Below are 15912 nucleotides of genomic sequence, written 5' to 3' on the forward strand. Positions count from 1 at the left end.
TTCTGACTGTGACATACAACTCAACATATGCTGAACAACTCTGCAGATGGACTTTAGAAAAGCTGAGGAACCATTTCCTGCACCTCCCGTACTCCAAAAGGGAGCACCTCAAACAAGACATCATCACATACTCCCACACACTGGAGGAAAATAATCCAGGAAAGTTACCTGGGAATCATGCAAGAAATCCAAAACAACTATCCAAAAAACCTGATGACAGGCATTCAACACAAAAACAAAAAGTGGAACCAACTACTCCACAACTCACAAAATACCACCTCCAGGAAAAACCATGGCACCACTACGCACCACATGCACACTACACACACCTGAACGTCATCAGTTTATCAGGACTACCCTTCACTGGAGCTGAATTATCTGTTCTAAGGGACTGAATCTCTGTCTCACCACAGAACCTGATACCATACTAACATGTGGAGAACTAGGAGAATTCTTCCATCATCTCCACCTCAGAGAATTCTTTCACAATTACCACTTCTCCACTGACAATCATAAGAAAAAAGAATCATCTAACTGGAAACCACAGAATGGATGAAACTACACTCTTAATTGTTACACTGATTGCTTCAGGAAAAACATGACTGCAAAATCCTTAACCAACATCCACCATAATCGCTCCACCGCTGAGAGGACAGCCAAACGGTCCCTAAAACTAACCACCAGACCAACAAACAAAGGGACACCACTGTAGTCCTCAACTATGATGACTACATTAGCAAGTTCAACCAACAACTCTGACGCCACCTACTAAAAGGAACTCAAAGAAGACACCACATCACAATTTACCTAGGAATTTAAGGACATCATCAAATCCTTCCCCAAACAACTCCAAGAGAATCTCTACAAACTCACCCCCCACCCTCACCCCCAAACTCACCCAGGGACCTTCTGCATGCTTCCCAAGGTACACAGTCAGAGGAACTCGGGCAGACCCATCATATCTGGCCACAGCACTCTTACTGAAGGAATATCAGGACTCATAGAAAGCATCCTGAAACCACTCACACAAAGGGCCAGCTTCCTCCAGGACACTAGTGACTTCCTCCACAAAGTCCGCAACATTGTCAGTTTCATTCAGAACGCCATTCTGACCACTATGGATGTCACTTCCCTGTACACTAGTAACCCTCACAATGACAACATAGCTGCCTACCTCAAATATTTACAAGACAATGTATAACTCTCAGGTATCCACCCCAAACATGTCGCCAAACTCCACCATTTCATCCTCACCCATAACTGTTGTATAGTCAACAAGAAACATTTTGTCCAAACCATGAACATCAATGGGTACGAGGATGTCTCCCCAAAATGGGACACCTTGAAGAAGAATTTCTGGAGAAATGCAACACGAAACATATAATATACCTGAGATACATGGATGATATTTTCATCCTCTGGACAGACAGCTTAAACTCCCTCATAGATTTATACCTCAACTTCAACAACCACCATCCATCCATTAAACTCTCTCTGGAACACTCCCACACTAATAACTTTTTCCTGGACACCACAATCAACTTCAACAATGGAACCCTACAGACATCCATATACAAGAAACCCATGTATCACCACACCTACCTTCATAAATCCAGACACACCCAGAAATGAGTTATCTATAGCCAGGCACTCAGATACCACAGAACATGTTCCCAGAAGAAAGTCCAGGATATACACCTTAACACACTCAAAACCACCTTCACTAAACAAAGAGACTCCACCAGAGAAGTAGATCGCATCATGGAATGGACCACCCAAATATCCCAGGAGAACCTGCTTCAATACAGAAATAACCCCCGCACACCACACAGCACATCCCTAGTTGTCACCTACCACTCCACACTGGAACCCATATGGGGTATCCTCAAGCAACTACAATCCATACTTGATGGGGACCCCATCCTGAAAGAAATCTTCCCTAAACCCTGACTTCTGGCCTACAAACAACCTTCCAGCCTCTCCAAGCTCATAATCAGAAGCAAACTCCCCACAGACCAGGACACACCAATTCAAAGCATCACCAAGACCCTGCCAGAACAACAGGTGCAAAACCCACAGACTTATCCCCACTGTTACAATGATCAACACCACACACAACACACCTTTCAAGATGCATGGATTCTACACGTGCCTGTGACAACATGTGGGTTACCTCATCCAGTGCACTAAATGCCCCAGTAACAACTATGTGGGTGAAACCAGAAAAATCACTATTGTCTCCAATGAACTCTTTCAGGAAAATGGCAAAAGACAAAAACACCTTGTGATGCTGTACGATTAAAGATGACCCTTTGTATCATGGTTGCTACTACTGTAGGTGTCAGTGGAAAAGTTATGATTTACTAAGTATGATTATCATGTTTATATGCGTGTATCATCTTTGTATCTGAAGTTATGAATATTGGCTACGTACTTGCATCTTAACCCTGTGTTGTATTCCTGGGTGACACACCCCAGGATAGGATATACATCAGGGCTAGACAGCTATGTGTTGATGGCCTATTCAGGACACTCCACTCTCACAACGGGCTATTGAAGAAACTCATCCTGTCCAGATAGCTCTTCCTGAGGATGCCTCAGACAGCGAGGAGCCAATGGCCACCCCCCTCTGATTCAGCAAAACATGTAAGGACATGTGATATGCTCCTGTGACCCTGGACTCCATCTTGGCCAACAACTCTCCACAGACAAGGGTTGTCGGCTTTGCTTGGGACAGTAAATTTCCATGCACATGGCAAAGGATATAAAAGACCTCTGAGACATCTCCCTGTTGCCTCTTTCCTGATATAATTCTCTGGATTGTGGATTTACCACCACCATGGACTACGGATTAGTCAATCTTTTGGAAGTTACCAGAGAGACTTTACAAGCCAGCAGTGTATACCAGTGGTTTTTCAACTGCGGGTCATGACCCAGTACTGGGTCGCAGAATGTAACGCACTGGGTTGCAGCAGCTCTGGTCAGCACTGACAACCGGGCCATTAAAGGTCCTATCGGCGGTGCTGCCCAGCTGAGGCAGGCTAGTCCCTACCTATTCTGACTCCGCACTGCACCCCAGAAGCAGCCAGTGGCAGGTCCAGCTCCTAGGCGGGGAAGCCACGGGGCTCCGTGCGCTGCCCCTGCCCTGAGCACTGACTCCACACTTGGGGGGGGCGGTGCCGGCGAGCAAGAGCCACGCGGAGCCGCTTGCACACCTCCACCTTGGAGCCAGACCTGTTGCTGGCTGCTTCCAGGGCACAGCACAGTCCATGGTGCCAGGACAGGTAGGAAGCCTGCCTTAGCACCCCTGCTTCGCCGCTGATTAGGAGCTGCCCGAGGTAAGCCCGGGCCCCAACCCCATGCCTCAATCCCCTGCCCCAAACTTGGAGCCCCCTCCAAGTTAAGCTTTCACCATTAAGCTTGGCTTAATGGTGAAATCCTAGCGGATCTTAAACATAAAAAAGAAGCTCACAAGAAGTGGAAGGTTGGACATATGACCAGGGAAGAGTATAAAAATATTGCTCGGGCATGTAGGAATGAAATCAGGAGGGCCAAATCGCACCTGGAGCTGCAGCTAGCAAGAAATGTCAAGAGTAACAAGAAGGGTTTCTTCAGGTATGTTGGCAACAAGAAGAAAGCCAAGGAAAGTGTGGGCCCCTTACTGAATGAGGGAGGCAACCTAGTGACAGAGGATGTGGAAAAAGCTAATGTGCTCAATGCTTTTTTTGCCTCTGTCTTCACTAACAAGGACAGCTCCCAGACTGCTGCGCTGGGCATCGCAACATGGGGAGTAGATGGCCAGCCCTCTGTGGAGAAAGAGGTGGTTAGGGACTATTTAGAAAAGCTGGATGTGCACAAGTCCATGGGGCCGGACGAGTTGCATCCGAGAGTGCTAAAGGAATTGGCAGATGTGATTGCAGAGCCATTGGCCATTATCTTTGAAAACTCGTGGCGAACGGGGGAAGTCCCAGATGACTGGAAAAAGGCTAATGTAGTGCCAATCTTTAAAAAAGGGAAGAAGGAGGATCCTGGGAACTACAGGCCAGTCAGCCTCACCTCAGTCCCTGGAAAAATCATGGAGCAGGTCCTCAAGGAATCAATCCTGAAGCACTTACACGAGAGGAAAGTGATCAGGAACAGTCAGCATGGATTCACCAAGGGAAGGTCATGCCTGACTAATCTAATCGCCTTCTATGATGAGATTACTGATTCTGTGGATGAAGGGAAAGCAGTGGATGTATTGTTTTTTGACTTTAGCAAAGCTTTTGACACGGTATCCCACAGTATTCTTGTCAGCAAGTTAAAGAAGTATTGGCTGGATGAATGTACTATAAGGTGGGTAGAAAGTTGGCTAGATTGTCGGGCTCAACGGGTAGTGATCAATGGCTCCATGTCTAGTTGGGGCAGCCGGTGTCAAGCGGAGTGCCCCAGGGGTCGGTCCTGGGGCCAGTTTTGTTCAATATCTTCATAAATGATCTGGAGGATGGTGTGGATTGCACTCTCAGCAAATTTGCGGATGATACTAAACTGGGAGGAGTGGTAGATACGCTGGAGGGCAGAGATAGGATACAGAGGGACCTAGACAAATTGGAGGATTGGGCCAAAAGAAACCTGATGAGGTTCAATAAGGATAAGTGCAGGGTCCTGCACTTAGGATGGAAGAATCCAATGCACCGCTACAGACTAGGGACCGAATGGCTAGGCAGCAGTTCTGCGGAAAAGGACCTAGGGGTTACAGTGGACGAGAAGCTGGATATGAGTCAGCAGTGTGCCCTTGTTGCCAAGAAGGCCAATGGCATTTTGGGATGTATAAGTAGGGGCATAGCGAGCAGATCGAGGGACGTGATCATTCCCCTCTGTTCGACATTGGTGAGGCCTCATCTGGAGTACTGTGTCCAGTTTTGGGCCCCACACTACAAGAAGGATGTGGATAAATTGGAGAGAGTCCAGCGAAGGGCGACAAAAATGATTGGGGTCTGGAACACATGACTGATGAGGAGAGGCTGAGGGAACTGGGATTGTTTAGTCTGCAGAAGAAAAGAATGAGGGGGGATTTGATAGCTGCTTTCAACTACCTGAGAGGTGGTTCCAAAGAGAGTGGTTCTAGACTATTCTCAGTGGTAGAAGATGACAGGACAAGGAGTAATGGTCTCAAGTTGCAGTGGGGGAGGTTTAGGTTGGATATTAGGAAAAACTTTTTCACTAGGAGGGTGGTGAAACACTGGAATGCGTTACCTAGGGAGGTGGTAGAATCTCCTTCCTTAGAAGTTTTTAAGGTCAGGCTTGACAAAGCCCTGGCTGGGATGATTTAATTGGGGATTGGTCCTGCTTTGAGCAGGGGGTTGGACTAGATGACCTCCTGAGGTCCCTTCCAACCCTGATATTCTATGATTCCTGCACCCCAAACCCTTCATTCCTGGCCTCACCCCAGAGTGTGCACCCCCAGCCCAGAGCCCTGACCCCCTGCCCCAGTCCAGAGCCCCTTCCCATACCCTGAACTGCTCGTTCCCAGCCCCACCCCGCAGCCCTCACCCCTGCACCCCAGCCCTGAGCCCCTCCCACACCCCAAATACTTCATCCCCAGCTCCACTGGGTCACGGGCATCAACAATTTTCTTCAACTGGGTCACCAGAAAAAAAGTCTGAAAACTCTTCTTTTATTAATAAAATCTTTAGTTAGTTTACTAAGGATTGGCTGACAGTGTGATATTTGGGTAAGATCTGAGATTCATATTGACCTGGGGGGTATGTGTCTTATCCTTTGGCATTAGAAAAAACATCATATACGGTGAAATGGGTTTTCAATAACCTCTCACTACATTAGATTCGATTGTCTAGACGGGAGCCAATGGCTGGAATGCCTAAAGGGGACTGTGTTTGGCTTCTGGTTAACCAGTGGGATACTACAGAAGTTCTTTTGTTACTGGTTTGGTGAATCTAATTATAGAATAAACCACCAGTTTTTGGGGATCGTCTGCCCTGCTTCTTGCAGGCACCTGGTCATACACCCTAACACTTTTCACAAAGTGATGACTCTGTATCTGACCTATCAGTCCTCATCCTCAAAGGAAACCTGCAGAACACTTTCAGAAGGCAAGCCTGGGAGTTTAAATTCATAACTCTGTTAGACACTAAAAATCATGGACTGAACAGAGACACTGGCTTATTACAACAATCAGTAACCCACGGACCGCCTCTTCTTGTATTATGACTGCAGAGGTGTTAACGGGCCACTCTACCTTGAATGGACCCTTGGAATATGTGCTGACTACTTATGCTAAACAATTTGTGCCACCTTGCATTTAGCTATGGTCCTTGGAATACCCTTCCCACACCTTAAGAGCTCTGTGTAGCTCGAAATCTTGTCTCTCTCACCAGCAGAAGTTGGTCTGATAAAAGATATGACCTCACCCACCTTATTTGTCTAACCATCATATTCACACAGTTTCAGGGCAGCAAAGTTGGGTTTTCCATTATCAGCAATAAATGGGCTGATGTGCAGTTATATGCTGTTGCACCACTCTGTCATTCTAAAGCTCCAGCTTCGGCCATGTAACTCCTTGAGTTCCAGCTCCGCTCACCTATGTCTCCATCCTGAAAGATGCTGAGAACTCTCAATTCCTCGTGATTTCATTTAGAATTGAGAGTGCTCAGGATTAGACCCCAGAGTCTTCTCATCTGAAAATATTCAATCGTTTGAGAAGGCTGAGTGATTTCCTAAATTCTCCATTTAGTAGAGATTTTTTTATCCTTATTTTGATTTAATGTGGCAATCCAAAATTTTTCACGCAAGGGACATATGAAATAGTTTCCTACATTTCAGATATCAAACTGCTTTATTGCATTGAGGAATACAGATTCTTTCTTTCTTTCTCTTTCTTTCTTTTCTTTCATGGTAAATACTTGTCACCAAGTTACCCAAAATATATTTAATTTTTTTCATCCCTATTTGCATTTCAGTTTCTTTGTATCTTGGTTGTGTTAATACAAGACAGGCTGTGACTACTGCAAGAGGTTTTGGTCACTGTACAGTATATTCTTTTTAGTAAATTAAAGGAATGCCAAAACAAACACAGAAAAAAAATAACCCTAGAAAGTAAATGGTGTAGTTTGTTGCTCTCCATATGGTGAATTGTCACAAAGGTCATAAAAGGGGGGCGGGCGGTACCCTGTCCTCTGGTGGAGCAGCTGGATTTACATAGCATTTCCAGATTGTTTACTGTGGCATGCTGCCAGATCTGCATAATTTTTCTATTATGCTTGTTTGATGGATTAAGGGGAGGTGGTAACGATGACTTCAAGGAGTGGTTTTGTCATTTTCTTTTTATTTGTATTAAAGGGCCTTTTAAGAAAGTTGAAGATTATAAACTAGTCTAAAATTTAAGTGCAAATCAAGGTGAAGGTCAGTTGCGTTATCAGAACTTAGCTTAGATCGAAGCCAGGAAGGCAAGCCCATTTTGATCGTAGCCCTGGCCTGCACTTTTTCCCAAACAGCATATATACTTTTGTACTTTTACAGGCAGTTTGTTATTACTAATTAAGAGCAGTTACTGTGAGGCAAACTGACAAAAGCAAAGAAATCTAAAATGCTCCTGAACAATCAAAAATAACCACAATGGGCTTGAGGTTCCCCTCCCACAGAAGAACTCACTGGAGAGGAAAATCACATCTGGAGACTGCAAGAGAAGCCTCATGAAGTTTCCTCCTCGTCATCTCCAAGGGCAAAGGGGGAGGGCTCCAAGGGCAAAGGGGGAGGGCGGTATGCGTTTGCAGCTTCTCAAAGCAGAAAGAGGGGGAGGCATGCTGTAACTCAAGGATCTGTGTGGTAAGCAAAGGGCAACTGCACATAGCTAAAAATCCTCTATGCTGCCTGCAGGCCTCTCCTCCCCAGGAGCAGCCCAGCTCTTCTAGCATTGCTGCCATTGGCACAATTCCTTGTGACTGAACACAAGCCCCTCTCTCTCTACTGGAGTTAGCAGCCACAAAGGGGAATTTGTGCTGCTAGAAGTAGGGATTTCCTAGTGGGGTCCCAGAGAGACCATGTACAGAGGATAGCTGTTTCCAGTTCTTGCCCAGTGCCCCCACATCCCTCTTCCTGCCTCTAATCTGTGTCCTGTTTTGGAGGCGCTCCAAGGGAAATGGTCATACAAGGGAACATACAGTGAAGGCACAGATCTCCCTTTTTTTTCCTTCCTTTCGTTCCCCCCCCCCACACACACACACACACACCAGATTATGCTTTCCTCTGCTCTCATGGAACTGGAGAGGAACAGCAGGCTCAGTAATTGCTAAGCAGGAGTAAGGGGAAAATATTTCACTTAAACTTTTTTTTAATCTACCACCAAATACATGCTAGACACTGTGCAGTCAAATATGAGGACAAGGTCCTTGCCCTGAATATGTGCAATCTAACTAGAATATTACTAAAATAAACATAGCTTTGGCTTTGAAGGCTCTTTCTGTTTTTAAGTAAGAAAACATGGATTGTAGCTGTAAAATGTATTATCCAGGTCTTGCACTCACATAGCTGTTGTTCTATGCTTCCAGTCATCTGAATTTTCACAGGCATTGTTTTATTTATTCTGTTTTGCTTTGTGCATACCTTTACGTAATGAACACTGTTATTGGGCCCTCTAGGTAAATTTAATATTTTTTCCTAAAATAAATGTCTTGTGGCTTTTATAGCTGGTTAAAAATATTACTGCGTTCCCTAAAAATCATTGTAGATCATTCCTGCTGGGTGAATATGTAGGTGTTGGAGTTCACAGAGTTGCTTCACTGTTCCTCCTAGGAACTCTGCCTTTGGAGCTATTGATCTATCCTGTAAACATATATGTAAATAATTCTTCAAATGTGTATATATGGGCCCTGACCTGTGAAGCACTTAAGCACACACATAGCTTTGTTCACATTCACAGCTCCACAGACTTCAATGGAACAGCTCACCTGAGCAAAATTATGCACATGTTGGTGCTATGCAGGATTGGAACCTTTCTTTATAAACTACAATGGCTTCCTTTGGATGGAATACTGTATAGACCAAAAGTAGCTTTTTAGTTATATTAAACCATGTTGAGCTGTCCATGGTAGTCTTGCCTCAGCATGCTGGTGTGTTGTGTTTTGTTACTTCTTTGCCCAAGAAGAGGCAGCTACCAATAAATCTTCCCTAGCAGGCAATTTAATTTAACTAGCTTCTCCAGTGCCATAAGATCTCTCTTCTCCATACCCCACTGCTGTGTCCTCTTGGATCTGGCCAAGCCTGTAGTGGTAACTGCAGGCACAATAAAGTGGATACTCCAACAGCAATACCAAGGCCCCCTCTGTTGTGACAGTTAATGACTAAAGTTGTGTGGAGTATTTAGATTTCTTACTGGCAATTGGGAGGCACAGATGATGATCACTTCAGGGAAGAAATGAGCAGCAGAAACGGAGAAATTATCCAAGATCAAAGATCCTGTTTTCATGCAAATCTTAGTAGTAAAGGATGAGGTAACAAAGAAGTATAAAGAACTGAACAGATAAAAATTAGTTCAGTTGTTTTTAAAATGGTTGTATTCTGGTGTTCCTCTACTAATAATTTATGTATCAGGAAGTTTGTGAAGGATAAGTGCTTCTTTGTAGGCTAGCAGAGTAAAAGGGTGTGGGGGTGAGAGAGAGAGAGAGAGATCACATGGCTTCGCGTCAACAGTTTTTCTTAGCACCAAAGACAAAATATTCCAGTAGACCTTTTAGATAATGGCAGTCTGGTACAATCGAGATCTGCTATAACACAGAGATAAGTTTGATGACAAAGAAGACAAACTCAGAGAAGAATAAGATTCTCAGATTTTTCTTCCTGCTGGGTTTGTTGATTTGTGTTTCTCTGACATTAAAATAAAACAATACTTAATGCTTTCAGGTCAATCTGAAGATGTTGGGCTCTAATAAATCACCATGAAGATGTTGAGAGACCATGGTGATGCATGTGGTATAAAGGAATGTATAAACAGGCCTTTCTCTTTATTTCAAGGAAACTTGCCAAGTGGTATAAGATATACACTACCTCCTTTATCCTTGCTCTAACTAAGGGTATCCATCACTCAGAATCTCTGTCACCATTGTCTTGTAGCACTATCTTCAGACCAAGATGACAAAGCCAGGTGGAACAACTGTCTCGTCTTGCTGTTTTATCTCTTATTTCATGTCAGTGTTATCTAATATTTTGAGATCAAGATGTCAGTGGTAGGACCAAAATCCTTGAATCCCCTTTTCTTAGTTCTCCAGCCTGAACCTTTCAGTGCAACTCTCAATCTTTTTTTAAGAACATACAGCCTTCATTTTAGATCCAAACTTATATGTCCCACATAATTTACTGCTGTTTCCCTTTCTGTTACTATAAATCATGAATATCGTATGCTCTGCTTTGGGAAAACTAAGTGTCAGGAAACATGATTAGTTATAGAGATGAATTCCTCACCATTTTACATTTCCATCTCCATTTTTGCTAAAGAAAAATGTGGACATTAGGGAGGTTTCACAGTTAGAAGGTTAGTAATTCATAGTAAGTGGCTTTTGATCTACAGTATTAATGGCACTCTGAGCAGTTCCCTCCTCCTCACATTCACTTGTGACTTCTCTATCCAAAAGAGGAAGAAAATGTTGGGGATGCTCAATGTTGTCTCTTGGTCTTATGTTTCCATCTAGTGGAAAACTGGGAAACCACAAAAGTAAACATGCCCTTCTTCTGACCTGGCGAGCTCTTGCATGTTTTTTTCTCTGACATTAAAATAAAACCAATTCTTGAGAGAGAAAAGATAGCTATATGCTTTTGTTAAGTGAATAATTTTATTAGGTGTTGAGTTGTTTTATGTGAACTTATCACTTGTGAAAGGTATCGGATGGAATCCTATAGACTCAGGACAGGGCAAGATTCTTCAGACAGTCCAGTCAATGCACCTTAATTAACCATGGAGGGACCACCATTAGGGTGAGAATTCCCCATGCACAGCCAATCCTTGACATGTCTGCTAAGGCTTTCCATTGGGCACTAGACTGTAACTCATCAAACTCATTTCACAAAGGCAAGCAAACAATCATCAGGTGGGAACAACTGTTGATCAGTACTAGCGTGCTGGATTCAGACAGGTAACATATGGGTTTGTGGCACTATATCTCATTACCAATTCCCCCTCCCCCAACTATCTATCTAAATTAGAACAAGAAGAAAACACAAAGTATTTGGTATGTTTTTTAATTACTAGACCTAGCTATTTTGGGGAACATTTTCCCCCATAGCTAATGTTTACAGCAGACCAAGAAAGTACATTAAGTATTACATTGAAGACAATGGTTCCATTGAGCTCTAATAAATATTTAACTTTCCAACTACTTGAGAAAAGTTTTCCCAAGCTAAGTGTGATTATGTATTTGTGTACACTTAAATTATGCTCATTCATGATCCTAGTTTACTCAGATAAGTGTGGCCAATTAGGAGCCTAGCTTGCCATACGCTGGCTAAATACAAGATTAGTGCAAGCATCATTAGATAACCCCAGGCGTAGAATAGCCATGTTCAAGTGTACATGTGCATGTGTAATTTTGAAAGTCTGGTCCACTATACTTTGTCCTTCTTTAAAAGTTTAATATTAAAAATTACTACACAAAAAGGGCTGGAGACATTTTTTTAAATCAATAATACAGTAGAACAGTGCCTTAGTTCTAAAGAAGAATGTGATTTTTGGTTCTAACTGTTGATCAGATCCAAATTTTTTTTTCTTTTACAGAACATAGGAAACTTGGAAATCTGACTGTGACAGTGAAAAAGACCATCCCTTCTCCAGAAGCCATACAGATCCTCTACCAGCGCATGAGATATGAATATGAGTTCTACTACTATGTCAAAGAGCAGTTCCACCTGCTAAAGCGCAAATTCGGACTTAAGTCTCATAGCAGTGAACCACCTCCCAAGCCAGAATTCTTTATTCCTTCTCCCCTGGAAACTGAAGAACCGATAGATGATGAGGAGCAAGATGATGAAAAGTGGTTAGAAGATATCTATAAAAGGTGATGAAAGCACCAAGCTCTTCTCTGGTGACCCCTCCAGCTTTCTAAATATTTTTTTATTATTAAAAAAATATTCCTTAAGGGACTGAGTTAATGCACAGCAGCATTTAAAACAAAAAAAAGTTCCCACATGTTGGGGCAATTGAGAGACACCCGGTTTTGCGGGTTATATTTGTTTAATTTTATTATATTTTTCTTGACTCCATAGGATCCTTTATATGACATTTTAAGATGGAACCATCTGTCATCTCATCACAAAATAACTTTTGCACAGTAAAATGCTGCTGTACACATGTACCCATTTGCAAAACAACATATATTATGTTAGACGTCATTTACCAAGTAACTTTCATAAAATCTCTGTCACCAGTAAGTCGTAATACCATGCCCATTACTGTGGCATTGAACATCTGACACCATTTATAAGCTAGTAGGGATACCACTGAAGCATAGCAACAACATCTGAATAGCAAGGAAATATAAATGGTTATATGATCCAGAGCCATTGTTACAACACATAAGGTTCAAACTGTACTGGACTCAAAACAGAATAGACAGTCTCCCCTGGGGGGCTTCCAGTGAGAGGAGTCCAATGTACACTTCAACCAGATTATATCAGGTGAAATAAAACAGGTTAAAGAACCCAGTTAACTGGAAGGGTTCACAGAGTCAAAATGGAAAAAATTATCAGCGAAGTTGAATGTTTGAGATGAACGGGTCGATGGAAAGCCAAGGGCACAGTATTGTGTGGTCTTGGGATTTTGTTTCTGCAGTTGAGAATGTTGCTCTTAGGCCCTGGAGGAAGAGGTGTGGTGCGTAGTTTTTATTTTAAAGAAAAAAATTATACTATTGTTGTTCCTACCATGGTCACAGACCCAAAATTATACCTAGAAGTTATTCATGCAAGAAACTCTTTCCTTTAGTATGAAGATTTCTATAACCTCAGTTCTGTGAGTCTTCATATCTCATGCAAATAATTAACAGAATTAAGGTGAAATACAGGTGAGGACACCAAATTTGGGTGAAAGTGAAGTAAACGTGATTTTAAAATGAGGGATTTTTTGGTAATAAGAGACATTGACAGGTATGACTGACCTCTTACATAATGATAAAATAAAACAAAGAAAAAGAATATCAATGTGGCATCAGAAAAACAAAACACATTCAATGGTATATTGGTATGAACGACGCTGAAAGTTTTTAAGTATTGTTATCAGGAAACACTAAAAAGTGGAGTGAATGGGACTGGGTGATGAAACGGGGAAAGTTCCATTTAAGTTTTCCCCAGGATTTCTGGTACAGTTTTGTGACATTCAGGGCTAGACTTTAACGTGGACAACGTGCCCATACACACCAGTGAGTATCTACTTTGCACTCCTAAACAGACTACTCCAATCTTGGGTCCATGCACATAGGAGTAAGCAGAGCTGCTTACCTGTTTGCTCCCTCCCTGGAGCCAAGTGAGTGAGGGATGGGTGGAGTCTTGGCTTCACGTGCACACTTGCTCATCAGCATAGCTGTGTCAGTGTGGCATGAGCAGACGTAAACTGCTAGCGCATAGACCAAGGAAGAAGCGCAGGAGGAATTGTAAATCCGAGGGGTGTCTCTACATCACAAATGCCTCCCTATATCACTTCTTGGGGGGTACAACATGTGCACCACACCTTGCATGGGGCTGTGCCTATATTCACAATCTAATCGTTGCTAGATTTCTTCTAGGCCAGTGGTTTTCAACCTTTTTTCATTTGTGGACCCCTAAAAAATTTTGAATGGAAACCTTTGGAAATCTTAGACCTAGTCAGCAAACTTCCAAGGGTCTGCAGACCACAGGTTGAAAATCACTGTTCTAGGCAATTTTGGCCGGCCTCTTTGGTAATTGCTTCAGGGGAGTTTCACTGTCTATGTATAGTCTGCAAAATGGATCTCCATTTGGAAGTAAAAAGCAAAAGTTATTTTGTGATTGAGGTATGTGTACAGGCCCAAGCTATGAAGTGCTTTCCAGAGGCTTCCATGAGCCTGCAGGGATCCAAAATATATGGTGGGCCATCTTCATTATCTAACTGGTCTTTATTATAGTCGTCTGCAGAGAACAGAAGTAAAGAAGCATAATCATGTTAAGACATGATAATTTTCAGAAAATATTACAGGGGGGGAATTTTATTCTCACTCCTTACATCCCAGTTGTGTGGTACCAATGCACTACTGTGAAGGAAGGCATTAAAGAAAGCTGCAAGTGGCATAGATGACAATTAACATAGTCACTAAAATATGAATCTGCTGCATTGTATATTTTAAGTGGTTTCTATGAAATTACATTGAAAGAGTAATGATTAGTTTACACACTGTGGAATTGTTATATTTTGGAAAGACAATTAATATCTCATCTTTTTAAAAACAAATTCTGTCCAAGTCCTTTCACAAGTGTCATAGCAGAATAATCAGTCACTTAACTCATTCACCCTTCCTGCAAATTCACTTCCACTTACTGTAGACATTTCAGTCTATTTTTATCTTTATTTAATGATATCTTCAGCCCTAATTACTTTATAACCTAAACATAAAAACTGGTACGTGATTTATTCTCTGGGTTTTAATGTTGTATTTTTCCTAACAACTGACCTGGCCTCTTCTCCCTGAATGGTAACTTCATGAATGTGTTGGCACATAAATGTCTACAATTCCTGGTCCAACAGTCCCTTTGTTTGTCATGAAATATGTTTTATATTTTACTTTAATGTATAAAAAGAACATTTTAAGCTGGTTAATCTTTGATTTATTTATTATAACTTTCCAGAACATTCCAAATTCTAAGTTGCTCAGGAAGGAGTTGATTTAAATGGTTTTATTTTGGTCTGATGGATTTCTTTTTTCTAAAACAAAAATCACTGTTATAAACCTTTAGCCCACAACAGCTTTGCAGTAAGTGCCGTATATGTATATGGGGGTGGGGGCAGGTGGGTACTGGATAAAAATAAGAAAATATATCTGTACATTAGCTTAGCTTTAAATGAAAGGAATCTTTGTTTGGCATGAAATAGTCTTTAACTTATTCACTACCCTCTCTAAGATTCTGAAATATAAAAAACCCGTGTGGGAGGGTGGGGGAAGGTTTCGTTTATTGGGACTTTTTGTTTTTCACTCCAGTAATGTTTGAAAATAGAACTTGTGCTGTTCTACTCTGCTTCGCCATATCCTGTTTGGTTCCTTCTCACCATAGCCTATTTGGTTACTCAAGTTTTCCTTATCTGAATGTAATGCCAATGGATGGCACTTCATCTGGACGCTCATCCTGTAGAGTTTTGTTTAATACAAAATAATTTATTATCTAAAAGGCCATACTGCAATAGTCAGATTCAGGCAGGTTGTTTCTGGGTGGTTATTCTACATCTTGAATTGCCTTGAGGTACAAGGCCAAAGACTCAGTTACTTTAACCACCTGATAAGTGCTGTAAATATCCAGAGATGCACTGCCTGGTCTGCTTTATTGCTGTGAAGTGGAACTTATTTTTATGTACAAAGGGAAACAGTTTAGACCCATACCCTGCATTTTACTAGATATTATAGGTAAGATTGTATTTGATACCCAGGCTAAAAAGCTCCAATTGTTTCCAGAGTCTAAAGCCATTTTAAAATGTAAAAGAATCACCAGTGGCAGTGCTGTCATACTAAACAGAAAATAAACCATTGTTATAGTGCAATAGTGGGGGAAAAATAAACTTTAGTTATACATTTCAAGTGATAGTGATGAATGGGGCGTGTTTGTTACTGTTTCTCTTCCATGTGCATGGCTGCATCAGACCATCTAAAATGCATGAGGAGGAGTAGCTCAAGATAACCGAACGTGTATAAAATGAATGGTACATTTGGAGTA

The 15912-nt window shown here is 42.1% G+C and overlaps 1 protein-coding gene across 1 annotated transcript in view; it reads left to right on the forward strand.

The window, feature by feature from the left end:
- UST (uronyl 2-sulfotransferase) overlaps positions 1 to 14975 on the forward strand; it is a 279848-nt gene extending 264873 nt beyond the window's left edge. The window contains exon 8 of the mRNA XM_074948584.1: positions 11762 to 14975. Coding sequence (XP_074804685.1) covers positions 11762 to 12045 — 284 coding nt within the window. The 3' untranslated portion in view covers positions 12046 to 14975. The remainder of the gene's footprint in view (positions 1 to 11761) is intronic.
- Positions 14976 to 15912: the final 937 nt, after the last annotated feature.

Source organism: Natator depressus, chromosome 3, assembly GCF_965152275.1.
Source record: "Natator depressus isolate rNatDep1 chromosome 3, rNatDep2.hap1, whole genome shotgun sequence".
NCBI lineage: Eukaryota > Metazoa > Chordata > Testudines > Cheloniidae > Natator > Natator depressus.